Raw genomic sequence first — 14,892 nt, forward strand, 5'->3', positions numbered from 1 at the left:
ATCCCGGTGCTCCAGTGTGTATCTTACAAAACTATTTGCTTATTTGGCCTGAGTGTAATGATCTGACAGTGTGTTCTTTAGCATTTCTCACAACACATGGTGGAGAATCTCCTGTGTGCCATATCACAAGTCTAGGGTAAATTAGCATATAGTATGCTATCCCATGCATAGAAGGTATAGAAGTGCAGGTTTCAGATGAAAATTATTTACTTGGGATTCTTGATCTCCTAATGCAAACTGCTTCTATCATGAACACAAAAGGATTGTTTAAAAAAAATCCAGTCTGTAATAATCACACCTTAAATTCAGTTCTCCATTCTTTCCAGTTTCTTTGTCTCTTGACATTCTGATCAACAGCCTGCACCTCTGGCCTTAGATAATGCCATTCTTAGGGCAGAATCGTCCCAGGTTTTCACTGAGTATGGTAGTGGGTGGGTAAAATGACGTTTTACTCGCCGGCCGCAATGGCAGCTTATCACGCCGAATTGCCCCCAAACCTGCCACATTACTTATGCATCCCCGGGAAACACGCCATCTCGATGGCGGGCAGGCTCCATTTCACCTGCCACGCCATCACCTCCCCACTTCATCATGCCAGGCACGACATTAAAAGTACAGCTGCGCTCAGTGCTTCCAGCCTAGGACTGAAGCAGTGAAGACATTACACCGAAAGTCAAGAAGACTGCAGTCCGCGAGCGCCTTTTGGATGCTGTGGAGGCCCGTTATGATGTCCCCTACCGCTGCTCTGGCCACAGACGGGTAGCTATATTACCACTCTGGCCTGGTAGGCGATGGCAGTAGTGATCAGTGCCAATGCTGCATAGAAGAGGTTGGCCATCCAATGCAGATAGAGGATGAATGATCTCATCCGTGCAGCCAGGGTATGGCAACCATCTCATCACTATAAACTCTCACACTCAAGTCCATCACACATTCACTGGCATCTCACTTACTGCCAGCTCAAGGAACATCACCACCCATTCTCACACACGTACCCTCACATGTCCATCTGGCCTCATCTCTCCTGGAAACTGCCTCCTCAGCCCTCATCATCTTGAGGCACCTTGCTTGGATCAACATGTGCCCCCACGTACTCTGGGATACTCTTGTCCTGCAGCCTCAACCCTTGCCTAAGGCCACTTCTCCTCCTTCCCCAAGCAAGACCTTGCCTCTAACCATTGAAAAGCTACCCACATATGGCTGATCTGGTAGGCTGACCAATGTGTGAGTCCTCCTAAAAGTGATGTGGTACTGTCTGTGAAGCCTGGCGCTGATGACTGCGAGTGCTAACCGAAGCAAGGTAGGAAAACAAACCTTGAAGTCCCGAGCGAAGTGCAGCCTGCCAGGCGCACGTCGCTTATATGCTGTTGTGAAACACGTGGCATGTTTTCCCACGGACGATCTAGTGTGGGGGGATGATTCCGGTGGGCAGGCCTCATAATGATATGCTGAAGTATTACAAGGAGGTTCCCGACATCTGATGGTGTGAAACGCTGCCCGCCAATGGTGGGCTAAGCAGACAATCGCAAACTGGTTTCACGCTGTCGTGAAATCGATCGTGCCATATTGTCCATTCACGCCACCAAACACACCTGAGGTCAGCGGGCATAGAAAATCCAGGCCTTAGTTTGTCTTTATATATATTCTTGGCTTTACTATCTGCTTTGACTGATATGAATTTTCCACACCTCGTTATTAAACCTATCCAAGAAGCTCGGTTTCCTGTTTTGTACTAAGCATGTCTTCCTTCAGTAGCTATCTCTCTAGAAGATCCAATTTATCGAACATTTCTGACCCTTTCTTAGAAGATTGAACAGGATACAAACAAAAGCTTATCATAATACTTGATCTGTCCTTCACCTCCAATCTCTCTCCATCCAATCTTTCTTGCTTCCATTTCACTAATGCTGTGATAGTTACTGCCTTCAACAATGATGCAAATCCCCCAAAATTTTACACTGGACCCATGAATTTCTTTGCATTGACTATACTCTGCATCTACATGACCTGAGCCTACACAGGTATATTTAATGGGACAATGTCCTACATCTAAGATTGCACCATATATCTGGAAGAGCTTGCAGGGGCAGAAGAGAGGAAACTTTACTCTGCTTTTAGCCCAAGATGTAAACTTTCTAACCTTGATGACTATAGATTTACTATGAAAGACATGGAAAGCTTGTGTAAATATTGAAAATTGTGTTTTGACTCTCAGCACGATGACTCCAATTTTCCTCTGCCTCTCCCATTTCACCTCAGTGTAAATCAGGCAGTACACTTTTCACCAGCTCCCACTTTGTTCTCTGGGTTCAGATTATTTAAATTGGCTAGTGATTTAGTGACAGGGTTATGGCTTGGGAATTGGTGTGCAGACTAAATCAGGAAAACGTGGTTTTATGCAGCTGCAAGCCTGTAAGAAAACACATTGTTGGTGTGTTTTAGAGGCTCTAGATCCACAATGAAGCACAACTACACTGCAGAACGTTAGCAAACTACGCTTGCCTGAGATGTTGTGAGGTCATTCGAACCTTGTTACAAATCATCCAATCTAAAAGGGCCGCCTTGCTACCTCTAGCATCTGGTTTCCTTGGGTGTCAGCTGAGCAGAATCCCAAGTAAATAATTGTGGATTCAATTTAAATGCTGTCCTGTTTCAGTTGGGAGTTTATTGTCTATACCAGGGATACCACAGGAATAGTAGTTCTGGTATGACAGCCAAGTGGTTATGGTACTGGGCTTGTAACCCCAAGATCAAGAGTTCAAATCTCACCATGGCAAATTATGAAACAATGTAATTTCATCTGAATAGGAACAGATGGAAACGTGTTTGTACTCGAAAGAGTTACCACAGGAATAGTGCATTGTATATAAAAAGTGTAAAGTACCTGTGCAATAGATCTCTGCCCCCTTTTCCTTTCCCTACTGCCTGGAGAGTGGCAGAAAAAGAATGTTGAGCTGAGGAAAATCAGCCTCCCTTATGTGAGTATCGACTGCCATTAATCAGTTCCTAAAAAACATGGTCTGAGAGAACCATACAGGGGAGGCCGTCATATTCATGACCTGAGGGGCAGTCTGCCCATCTGATTACCAGCTCTTTGTGGAACCCGCCAGGTTCCATCCCGTTGAAAGCCAAATGTGTTCTATTACCACCCAGTTAGCGAAGAGAATATTTATCGCTTTATCTTTCATAATACTTGATCTGTCCCAAAGTAACAATTTTATGAGATTGCCCCATTGTTTTGCACAGTTTGGTAACTCCATTTAGGTAGGACATGAGTTTTGGGGTAGGTTGTGTGGGGGTGGGAGGTGCATGAGCAGCAAAATGGATGGGGAGAAGTTAAATAAAGAATGGAAATCTCAAACTTAAGGTTCCTTTATCTTGTCTAATAATGTCCTTCTTGTGACCAAGGCATTATCAACTCTTACACTCGCTGCCTTTTGAATGATTATTGTCTGCCATGTTTCATTGTTTCCAGATCCTACCTCACCCCTGTCCGTGACGAGGAAGCTGAAGCGCAGCGAAAGGCGCGCTCTCGACATGCCCGCCAGTCTCGCAGGTCTACACAGGTGAGCTCAAGAGAGTTCAGCTTCAGTTCCGACATCACTAAAGGTTCCATTTCCTTGTGCACCATCTTCACCTGTCCTGATATTCAGTGATACTCCAGAAATTTCTAAAATGGAATTTGGTTGCCAAAAAGCAGGAATTTTAAAACCAAAGCCCATTTTTGTACCTGAAAACTTATTAGGTATTGAATCTGTGCTTTACATATTGAATACAAAAAGCATGGATGATAGCACGGACAACATCCATCGCTCATAGATGTCTTCAGTTGTCCCCTGGGCCGTTTCTCAGATACAGGAAACTGTGTGTTCAGCCACACCTTACCGTGCACCATTATGTTCCACACTCTACATCCCAGTGCTCCTTGGTACATATCGTGCTGCTCCTTACCAAGTAGTTCCTCTTTATTCCTCATTCTTTGGTGCAGGGTGTCACACTAACAGACCTACAGGAGGCTGAGAAAACAATTGGACTGAAGCGGGAGAAGAAAATTGTAGAACAGGAGAAAGGCAAAGAAAAAGAAAAGGAAGAGAAGGAAGCAGAAGCTAAAGACATGGCATCAAAATACAGATATACCAAGACCAGTCAAGATGAGGTAAGATGAGTGGCTATCAGATGGTTGGATACACACATATTGTACTAAAATTCTCCCAAAGCTCATCAGTATCTGTTAACTATAGATGTCACTATTTCAATGCTGTCTTGGCCAGCCTCCCATCATCTTCAAATCCTGCCATCCCTGTGCTCACTGACCTAAGCTCCTTGGTCTGGCAATGCCTCAGTTTTCGAATTCTCATCCTTATTTTCAAATCCCGCCTTGGCCTCACCCTCCCTGTCTGTGTATTCACCTCCAGCCCCACAACCCTCTTAGTTATCTACACTCTTCCAATTCTGGCCCCTTGAGCATCCCTGATTTAAGTCGATCCACAATTGATGACCATATTTTCAGCTGCCTAGGATCTACCTCTCACCCATCTTAATATCTCTTTACGTGGCCTGGTGTGAAATATTATTGATAACACTCCTGTGAAGCACCTTGAGATGTTTTACATTAAAGGTGTTATATCAACACAAGTTATTGTTGATGCTTCATTATTCATTTTTTAATGATTTATTATTATAACTATGGGTTTGCTATGGAGAATTAATTTTGAAAAGATGTTTGTCCATTTACCTATAACTGTGTCCTTACTTAATTCCTACTCTCTTCTATTTTATTCTGTACATTTCTTGTAATAGCCATTTCCATAGATCTTCATCTCTGACACCATTTGGTGAAATTCTATCATTGTCTCTTCTACACATTTCCCATAGCGTGTTTATAAAGTTTTGTGAGGTAAGAGTATCAAGTTGCATGCAGCAAAGGCAGGTAGAGTTCAGGTGCAGATCTGAGGGAATGGCAGAGCACTTAGAGGGCTACAATGGCCCACTCCTCTTCCTATGCTTTTTTTCAGAAGAGTTCAAAACAACTAGGGATTGAATTATCAAAGCTTTATTTGAGATAAATTTCACATTGAAAACGTTGACAACTTTTTCCTATCTACAAGAAACTGCTTAATTCTATTTTTGTCTCCGCAGCCTATTCCACATCTCTCTCGTGCACTCACTGTTCTCTGTCACTATTCATCTCTTGCCATATGTGCTTTTATCCCTGTGCTTACTCATTTTTCCTTTTGCTCGTCCATTAGCTCTGATTCATATTCTCTGCATTTAGTGTTCTTAAGTATAGGCCATGCCCCGAAGCTCAAATGATTAATCACTTAGTTACCTACTATGTTCCTGTCCAATGCAGGAGAAGAACTGGCGGTCAAGATTAGCCAACCTACAGAAAGCGGATCTGCTGGGCCTCACCACCTCCTCCACAGATTCCATTCGTTCTAATGTTCCTGCCTACACCTACCACAATGCTATACAGCCACTGGACAACAAAGGTATCTCCAAACCTCTCAAGTGCAGGAATGCTTATTAGCTGCTTAATGCTTTTCCAAAACTTGGAACACCAAACTACTTCATCAAATTGGCATTGCCATAGCATTTCAAAGCAGTAGAGAGAAACCAGCCTTGATCAGAGATTGCTATATTGCATAATGGACCAGAGCAAATCTGTGTCACCCCAACCTTGCAGACAAGGAAGGTCACTGAGTCAACCTGTGGTCTGTGTTGTTGGCTGATCTCATCCAGGTCAACAGTGGGGGAATTACAAGCATTCATTTACAGTTCCCTCGGGCTGTTGTTCCTGTGGCTGAACACAGTCCCTATGGCTGAACATGATCCCTGCTCAGAACTGCCTCCTTGCGGGTATTTCATGAGGACAGAATCAAGCTTAACACCTGATGCCCTACATGATTAAATAATCCACTGACACATGAAGAATGACCACTTGGGTAAAGCACTGGTAGGTGTTCAGTGCATTTGGAGCTCTACCTCAGTGGGTTTGAGCACCTTCAGAAAGGGAGGAAAGAGATAAAAACAAAAAAACTGCGGATGCTGGAAATCCAAAACAAAAACAGAATTACCTGGAAAAACTCAGCTGGTCTGGCAGCATCGGCGGAGAAGAAAAGAGTTGACGTTTCGAGTCCTCATGACCCTTCGACAGAACTTGAGTTCGAGTCCAGGAAAGAGTTGAAATATAAGCTGGTTTAAGGTGTGTGTGTGGGGGGCGGAGAGATAGAGAGACAGAGAGGTGGAGGGGGTTGGTGTGGTTGTAGGGACAAACAAGCAGTGATAGAAGCAGATCATCAAAAGATGTCAACAACAATAGTACAATAGAACACATAGGTGTTAAAGTTAAAGTTGGTGATATTATCTAAACGAATGTGCTAATTAAGAATGGATGGTAGGGCACTCAAGGTACAGCTCTAGTGGGTTTTTTTTTTATATAATGGAAATAGGTGGGAAAAGGAAAATCTTTATAATTTATTGGGAAAAAAAAAAGAAGGGGGAAACAGAAAGGGGGTGGGGATGGGGGAGGGGACTCACGACCTAAAGTTGTTGAATTCAATATTCAGTCCGGAAGGCTGTAAAGTCCCTAGTCGGAAGATGAGGTGTTGTTCCTCCAGTTTGCGTTGGGCTTCACTGGAACAATGCAGCAAGCCAAGGACAGACATGTGGGCAAGAGAGCAGGGTGGAGTGTTAAAATGGCAAGCGACAGGGAGGTTTGGGTCATTCTTGCGGACAGACCGCAGGTGTTCTGCAAAGCGGTCGCCCAGTTTACGTTTGGTCTCTCCAATGTAGAGGAGACCACATTGGGAGCAACGAATGCAGTAGACTAAGTTGGGGGAAATGCAAGTGAAATGCTGCTTCACTTGAAAGGAGTGTTTGGGTCCTTGGACGGTGAGGAGAGAGGAAGTGAAGGGGCAGGTGTTGCATCTTTTGCGTGGGCAAGGGGTTGTGCCATAGGAGGGGGTTGAGGAGTAGGGGGTGACGGAGTAGTGGACCAGGGTGTCCCGGAGGGAGCGATCCCAACGGAATGCCGATAAGGGGGGTGAAGGGAAGATGTGTTTGGTAGTGGCATCATGCTGGAGTTGGCGGAAATGGCGGAGGATGATCCTTTGAATGCGGAGGCTGGTGGGGTGATAAGTGAGGACAAGGGGGACCCTATCATGTTTCTGGGAGGGAGGAGAAGGAGTGAGGGCGGATGCGCGGGAGATGGGCCGGACACGGTTGAGGGCCCTGTCAACGACCGTGGGTGGAAAACCTCGGTTAAGGAAGAAGGAGGACATGTCAGAGGAACTGTTTTTGAATGTAGCATCATCGGAACAGATGCGACGGAGGCGAAGGAACTGAGAGAATGGGATGGAGTCCTTACAGGAAGTGGGGTGTGAGGAGCTGTAGTCGAGATAGCTGTGGGTGTCGGTGGGTTTGTAATGGATATTGGTGGACAGTCTATCACCAGAGATTGAGACAGAGAGGTCAAGGAAGGGAAGGGAAGTGTCAGAGATGGACCACGTGAAAATGATGGAGGGGTGGAGATTGGAAGCAAAATTAATAAATTTTTCCAAGTCCTGACGAGAGCATGAAGCAGCACCGAAATAATCATCGATGTACCGGAGAAAGAGTTGTGGAAGGGGGCCGGAGTAGGACTGCAACAAGGAATGTTCCACATACCCCATAAAGAGACAGGCATAGCTGGGGCCCATGCGGGTACCCATAGCCACACCTTTTATTTGGAGGAAGTGAGAGGAGTTGAAGGAGAAATTGTTCAGCGTGAGAACAAGTTCAGCCAGACGGAGGAGAGTAGTGGTGGATGGGGATTGTTCGGGCCTCTGTTCGAGGAAGAAGCTAAGGGCCCTCAGACCATCCTGGTGGGGGATGGAGGTGTAGAGGGATTGGACGTCCATGGTGAAGAGGAAGCGGTAGGGGCCAGGGAACTGGAAATTGTTGATGTGACGTAAGGTGTCAGAGGAATCACGGATGTAGGTGGGAAGGGACTGGACAAGGGGAGAGAGAAGGGAGTCAAGATAACGAGAAATGAGTTCTGTGGGGCAGGAGCAAGCTGAGACGATCGGTCTACCGGGGCAGTTCTGTTTGTGGATTTTGGGTAGGAGATAGAAGCGGGCCGTCCGAGGTTGGGCAACTATCAGGTTGGAAGCTGTGGGAGGGAGATCCCCAGAGGAGATGAGGTCAGTGACAGTCCTGGAAACAATGGCTTGATGTTCAGTGGTGGGGTCATGGTCAAGGAAAGAGAGGTGGATTCAAAAATACGGTCTCAAACTCCTGCAGAATTCTCGCAGTACTGAAGGCTGTCATGGTCATCCAAAAACTGATTGTTCACTCTTAAACTATCATCTTCAGATCTGTGAACGTACAGTCTGAAGCATCCAGAATTCAGGTATAATTATCTCTGAATCTCCCATGCAGAATATTATTGAACAAAAGTAACTGAATAGGCATCTAGTGTTCCAAAGTAATGTTCCATAAAGAGCTAAGGTGTGTTATCAGGGTTTTAACAATTGGTGTTTCCCACTCCTCAATGCCTCAGGCAATTTTTTCAGCATATATTGTCCCATACAGACCAGAAAAATCCAGTTCCAGCCTTCAGCCTGTAGTGAGTTAAATTGGTTGGTTTCAGCACAGGTACAATAATTAGCCTCAATCCTGCTGGATTAGAGGGATATTTGAACCAGGCTGCTTCCGATCACAATTTATTGACTCTGCTGGTAAGCCTGTGTGGTTGGATGTCAGTGTGAAATATGATCAGGTTCTGCTGTGGTGTTTTCCATTTGACACTCGCTGTCAAGGCTCGCACATGAAGGTTGAGCACTTGATCAGAGCATCAGGGGATACCTGTGCATCTGTACCTGAGCCAGAGTCTTTACCTTTGAGCGCTGACTATTGTCAATGAGTTTGGTTGTGTCTGGATCGGGCTGAGTTTCACTGCTAGGTGCTGTAACACACCTCTGAGTGCTGAAGTTTGTATCTGGGTTTTGCCATTCATTGCTGGGTGGTGTTTTATATCTGGGTGGCATGTGCTGTCACTAGCGGCTGCTTTGCTCTGGATCCTGATTATTGAACACACCGGGTGTGATTTATCTCTGGGACTGAGGGCGGGATCATCCCAGATTTGCACTAAGTTTGGTAGCGGGCATGAAAAAAGATGTTTTACCCACCAGCTGCAATGGCTGTTTTTCACGTTGCGTTGTCCCCTTCCTGTCTCATAAGTTGTGCAGTCATGGGAAACATGCTGGATTGCTGATGACCAGCCTCCGATTTACCTGCCATGCCATTACCTCGCTGCTTCCTTACTCTGGGAGCCATATTTAAACTGCAGCCGCGCATACAGTTCTCAATGCTTGCAGCCCAGGACTGCTCCGGTGACGACATGGCCCCAAAAGCCAAGAAGAGTGCAGAACCCTGATTCAGTGACGCATCCGTAGGACTCCTTCTGGACAGTACGGAGGCCCGCCAAAATGTCCTCTAACCCCGCTCTGGTCACAGGAGGGCCTTCAGTCTCACCACACCGGTTTGGGAGGCAGCGGCAGAGCTACTAAGTGCCAATGCTGCCCACAAGAGGTCAGCCATCCAGTGCATTATCTCATCTATACTGCCAGGGTAAGTCAACCATGTCATCACTCTCAAGTCATGCACTCACAAGCCCATCAGACATTCACTGGCATCTAACTCATTACCAGCTCAAGGGACATCACCACTCACCCTCACACATACATCCTCACATCTCCATCTGCCCTCATTTCCTCTGAAGATCACCTTCTCATCCCATCCATGGCTCCACTCAGCACACATGCATGCTTGGCATGCACTTCGCTCAACACTCCATCTGTCTTTATGCAAGACAAGGTCGCACACAATCAATGGGAGAAGTCACAGACCAGGGGTGGAATGCCGGACATCAAAGTCACCACTCCACTCAAGAGTCGCATGTTGGAGCTGATCGGAGAGGATGTGGGCTATTCCTGCGGCAACAGTGAGGTCAGTGACAAGCGTCCACGTGAGGATCCTGCACCACATCTTCCTTCTGTCAACACTACTTTGAGTCCACTATTCTGTTTGTAACACGGCTGCCAAGCACTGATAATCTCCACTTTCTCTCCTAAGCACACCTGCCATATCACCCTCAGGCAACCTTGACCCTGACTCCAGCGCCGAGAGCAGTACTTTTGAAGACCTGTCACAGTGCTCACCCACACCCTCTACTAGCACGGTGATACAAACCTCAGTGGGACCTAGATGTAGAGCAGCCTCAGGCTCACAATCTAGTAATACAGCACACAATCTGTTCCACAGCAGGCAGAGACAGGGACATCGAGGTTGCGGGACTTAGAGGACTGCTGGAGGCAAGGAATCTACTGAGTCCAAGTCAAATGATGAGTCTCTGGACTGGATCCTCAATCAGTTGTTACTGAGTTATTTAAAATCCCAGAGGGAAACTTTAAACCACTGTCTTGGCCTATATTTTCAATTGGTATGTTTGAGGAGCAACTTTGAATTCAGAAGTGAAACTACCAAGCCTCCAGAAGCTTTTTTATATAAATTAAATTAAACATTTATTCATTTTGCAAGATATTAACACATACACATCTACAAATTGCTGCCACAAAAACTATTAAACAAATGCCCAAATTAATCATTCCTAAAATCTTCACCAAGGCAACAATAACCCACAGACTTTAAACAGACACCAGGCAAAGCACGTTTTATCTTACAAATTCAAAATGAGGCCTCCTTCAATTTGGCTCCTTCGCAGATGGTGGTAGGGCTGCATAGATATTACATGCCTCTGGCTTTCACACACAAAACTCTTCTGTATATACCTAGCCTTCCCTTTGAATGTAAATTCTCATTGTATCACCAGGCCCTTTGAACTCCTCCTCTTCTAATAATAAAACCCCCTTTATAATACCAATTTTATTAGTAGTATAAACATATTGCTTGGTGTTTCCTAGCTAGGCGTAAGATTTCACCCCCAGACTTTGAATGGTTTTTTTAATAAAATAGAAATGCACCCTGTACCATCTCAAAACTACTATACATCAAAATACCCACACTAGCTGGCTTTGATGCAATTAACACACAAACCCACTCACACCCACAGACACAGACTCTACTATAAGTCCAATTTAAAATAATTACCAATAACATTATATGCATTAATATCTCTTCATGACAAAAGACAGTTACAGGAAAATCAGGAAGGGAAGTCCGGTGCACTCCTCAGATTGCAAGGTATGATGGAGGAGTCTATCCACCTTCAATCTGATGTAATAGCGCTGGCATGTTGACACATCGAAGTCAACACTGTCAGGATGGCGGCCGCCATGGAGACCTTGGTCCAGAACATAGGTCCTGCACTGCCGTGGGCTAAACTTCATCGCTGACTCCATAGTTGGCCTCTAATAGTGCCAATATGAGAGGTGTGTGGGGCAGCTCGATCTCACTCCAGCTTCCCCCTCTCCTCAAGAAGTCAGACTGTGGCCATCAGGCACCCATAGGGAGGACCGCCAGCAGCTCAACACCCCAGGGCCATCCACCCAGGTGACTCTGGGAATGTCTGGCTGATCCAAATCCCTTCTTCCTGTGACCTCCTCATCTCCAGCTCCAGAGGCTGAGAAAGGTGAACCTGGCCTGCAGAATACCCTAAGCACGCCGGGGGCCTCCAAGTTTCGGACCTCCAGAGGACACCTGCCAAAGTCATCACAGACAACAAGTCGTAGCAGTCAGCAAGCTGCCTCCACCTCCACTGTGGATGTCGGGGGAGCACCAAGATGTAGCAGAAGGGTTAGGAAGGTTAAGTAGATGTAGTTGCATCGTGTGGGCACAGGTGTTTGTCACTTGTACACACTGTTCACTCTTGTAAATAAACTCCCAAGAATGTCTCCTTGTCTATGGTTCCTTGTTCTGATGAACAATGTTCGTTTCACTCAGATGAGAAACCTTGGTTCTTGCACAAGGTAAAGGCAAGTTTCTCAGTCCAGGGCCTCTTCCCTTTGCAGTGTGTAACCTTCAGAGCAAAGCGATGGTCCGGTTTCACACTCTCTGGACACATTAGTGATGCCTGCACCTTGATTGTTCTTGTCATTGCTGCCAAATGTCGTGGGAAGGCATCACAGAGATCAATCATTCTGTGTGCTCTCAGCATCTTTGAAGTGGGGCTGCCCCCCCTCCCCCCCACACCCACCCCCCTACCCCTCTTCTCTTCAGCATCTGTGTCCAGTGACCCTGAAGGGGTCAGGTGCTGAAGGCTGACAAAGGATCAGGTGCTCTTAAAGTTTCACGGCTGTCTCCTTGATATGACCCTGATCACAGAGCGCAAACAAGTTGCCCTCAGCCAGACAGGAGTAGGACATTCGCAGAAGCAATGTGAAGATCAATGGAGTGCCTCACAGCATGTCATCATCATCCCCCTGGAATCTAGCGACTATTAGGGCCTCTGCTGCATTTCCATGACATGAGCCTGTGCACTGAGGGCATGTGCGCTACCATCAGCTACACAGGAGTTAAAAGTTCACAGATGCAAGGTGAGGACATCAGGACTGTCCTCACTGCATCTCATCATCATCCACCTTGAATCTTGCGGCTATTAGGGCCTCACGAGCACGCCTACCTCGTCTGACCACTGCTATGGCCTCAACGCCTTTGAGGACCTCATCACCCTCATCCCCTTCGATGTCGTCCTCAGCTCTTCCATCCCCTCCTCAGCCAGGGCCTCTCCCCATTGCAGCAAGGTTATGTAGTGATCAGCAAGCTACGATAATGCGCGACACCCTCTGGGGACTGTATTGCAGTGCTCTACCAGGCCTGTCAAGGCACCGAACCTCTTTTTCAAAATGCCTATCGATTGCTCCACCAAAGTCCAGGGTGCGGCATGAGCCTTGTTGTATCATCTCTGTGCAGTCTGAGGCCGCCATATGGGTATCATCAGCCACGTCCTCTGTGGGCAGCCCTTGTCCCTTTGGAGCCATCCCTGCGGTCTCTGGATCCTGGAAGATGTCAGGGATCTGAGACCTGCCAAGGATGTACTCCCTGGGAATCGTGCATAGACCTGTAGGATGCATTTGTGGTGGTCACAGAACAGCTGAACATTCGACAAGTGGAAGTCTGGCATTGCACTACCAGCCTGGAAAAGGTGATTTGTGCCCCAACCCCCCTACCCCAGCACCCCCTGTGTGTGGCGCTTCTTCATGGCTGTCCTACGGGTGATCCTCGCGAGCGCTGTGCAAGGTTGTGTGCACTAGGCCCCAAATTCCCCTCAAACTTTGGCTCCAGGTGCACGTCTTTTAAAGGCAGTCATAAATCACGCCGTTCTGAAGTCACGCCAACGTGAGGAGTAAATTTGCGGTGGGGGGGATGATTCCAGTGTGTAGCTACAATGATGAGATGCAAATACATTAATATTAATTTCCCGACATTGGATAGCAGTTAACGTGGCCCACCAATGACGGGCGGAGCAGACAATCGTAAACTGGTTTTCTGAGAGTGTAAAACCGATTTTTGGCCTTCTTGCCGTACTGTCCACTCACACCCACCATGACGTCTGCTGCCATTGGGAGCAGAAGATTCTGCCTGAGTATCGTTGCTGCCCTGTTGTTTATCTCCAGTTAAAATGTGTTGTCTTTGAAAACTAATGGTAGCTGGGAGCTGTGTGTTGACACTTGCTGCTGTCTCTCCCTGGGAGGCTGTCATGTGTGATGGTATTGAATAGTTAATCATAACTTGGGATCTCTCCCACAGAATTAGAGAAAGCTAAAGAGGAGGAGAAGGAATCAGATGACTCATCGTTCAAAAAATCTGGTACCAGGGACCGGAGACGGCCAAGGGGGAAAAGAAGATCAACAGGTGTGCATTCCATATCACAAGATGTAAGTATTCAGAGTACTCGAGAGAATCCTAAGTTTTTTCAGGTACGCTGCAGGCTCTCTTCAACAGAACTATTGTTAACAATCAAATCAGTACACACCATTGCAATCATTCACACTGAAATCAAGCATACTTTTTTATATCTGATTTTGTTAATATTTCCATTTAAACTAATTATATCAACTCTGGTGCTAGCTTAGAGCCATTACTCAGGGAAGCAGGATTAACATCTTTTTCATTCATTTACGGAATGGGGCATCACTGGCTAGGCCAGCATTTATTGCCCATCCCTAATTACCTTTGAGAAGGGATGAACCACTGCAGTCCACTTGGTGTAGGAATACCCACAGTGCCGTAAGGAAGGGAATTCCAGGATTTTGACCCAGTGATAGTGAAAGTACGGCGATATAGTTCCAAGTGGATAGTGTGTGGCTTGGAGGGGAGCTGGCAGGTGGTAGGGTTCCCATGCATCAGCTGCCCTTGTTCTTCTAGGTGGTGGAGGTCAATTAATATGTACTGGAGGCTGCATATATTAATACATAGGGTCCTGTTCTTTGCAGACAGAAAGAACATGTACACATGTTTCAGCTAAACAAGATAAGTGATAGCATTCGCTGACTCATTCCTAAGGGTAATGCCTTGACCAGTTAGGGTCAAGCTGCCTGGTTTAAATTTCAAACAGTGCTTGGCAGTTAACTGTCAGTCACCATCAGTTGGTGCATTCTCCATGGCAATGCCTCTACCAATCAGAGTCCACTTGCCAAACAATCAGCACATTCTTATACGGTCTAAATTGTTATTTTCCCCTTATATTGGTATTCTTGCGAAGTGCCTGATTAGTACAAGACAAATAGCTTCGACATGTCCCTTTTTTCAGTAACATACAATTTATACTGCAACAACAGGAACCACTTCAAAAGTAAGTTGTTGGTTGTAAAACATTTTGAAATTCCCTGAGGACCTGTTTAGTTTCTTTATAAATGCAAATTATTTTTATTTTCTGTTTGTCTTTACCTG

General features: G+C 46.2%; 1 protein-coding gene across 2 annotated transcripts in view; it reads left to right on the forward strand.

Moving 5' to 3' along the window:
- The window catches only part of zmp:0000001167 (protein phosphatase 1 regulatory subunit 12A), a 188,428-nt gene that overhangs the window by 142,867 nt on the left and 30,669 nt on the right, over positions 1-14,892 (forward strand). For both annotated transcript variants that reach the window (XM_041198067.1, XM_041198068.1), the window contains 4 exons: positions 3,476-3,566; positions 3,989-4,156; positions 5,354-5,492; positions 13,750-13,877. In XM_041198067.1, the coding sequence (XP_041054001.1) occupies positions 3,476-3,566; positions 3,989-4,156; positions 5,354-5,492; positions 13,750-13,877 (526 nt within the window). The remainder of the gene's footprint in view (positions 1-3,475; positions 3,567-3,988; positions 4,157-5,353; positions 5,493-13,749; positions 13,878-14,892) is intronic.

The sequence above is a fragment of the Carcharodon carcharias genome, chromosome 10, assembly GCF_017639515.1.
Source record: "Carcharodon carcharias isolate sCarCar2 chromosome 10, sCarCar2.pri, whole genome shotgun sequence".
Taxonomy (NCBI): domain Eukaryota; kingdom Metazoa; phylum Chordata; class Chondrichthyes; order Lamniformes; family Lamnidae; genus Carcharodon; species Carcharodon carcharias.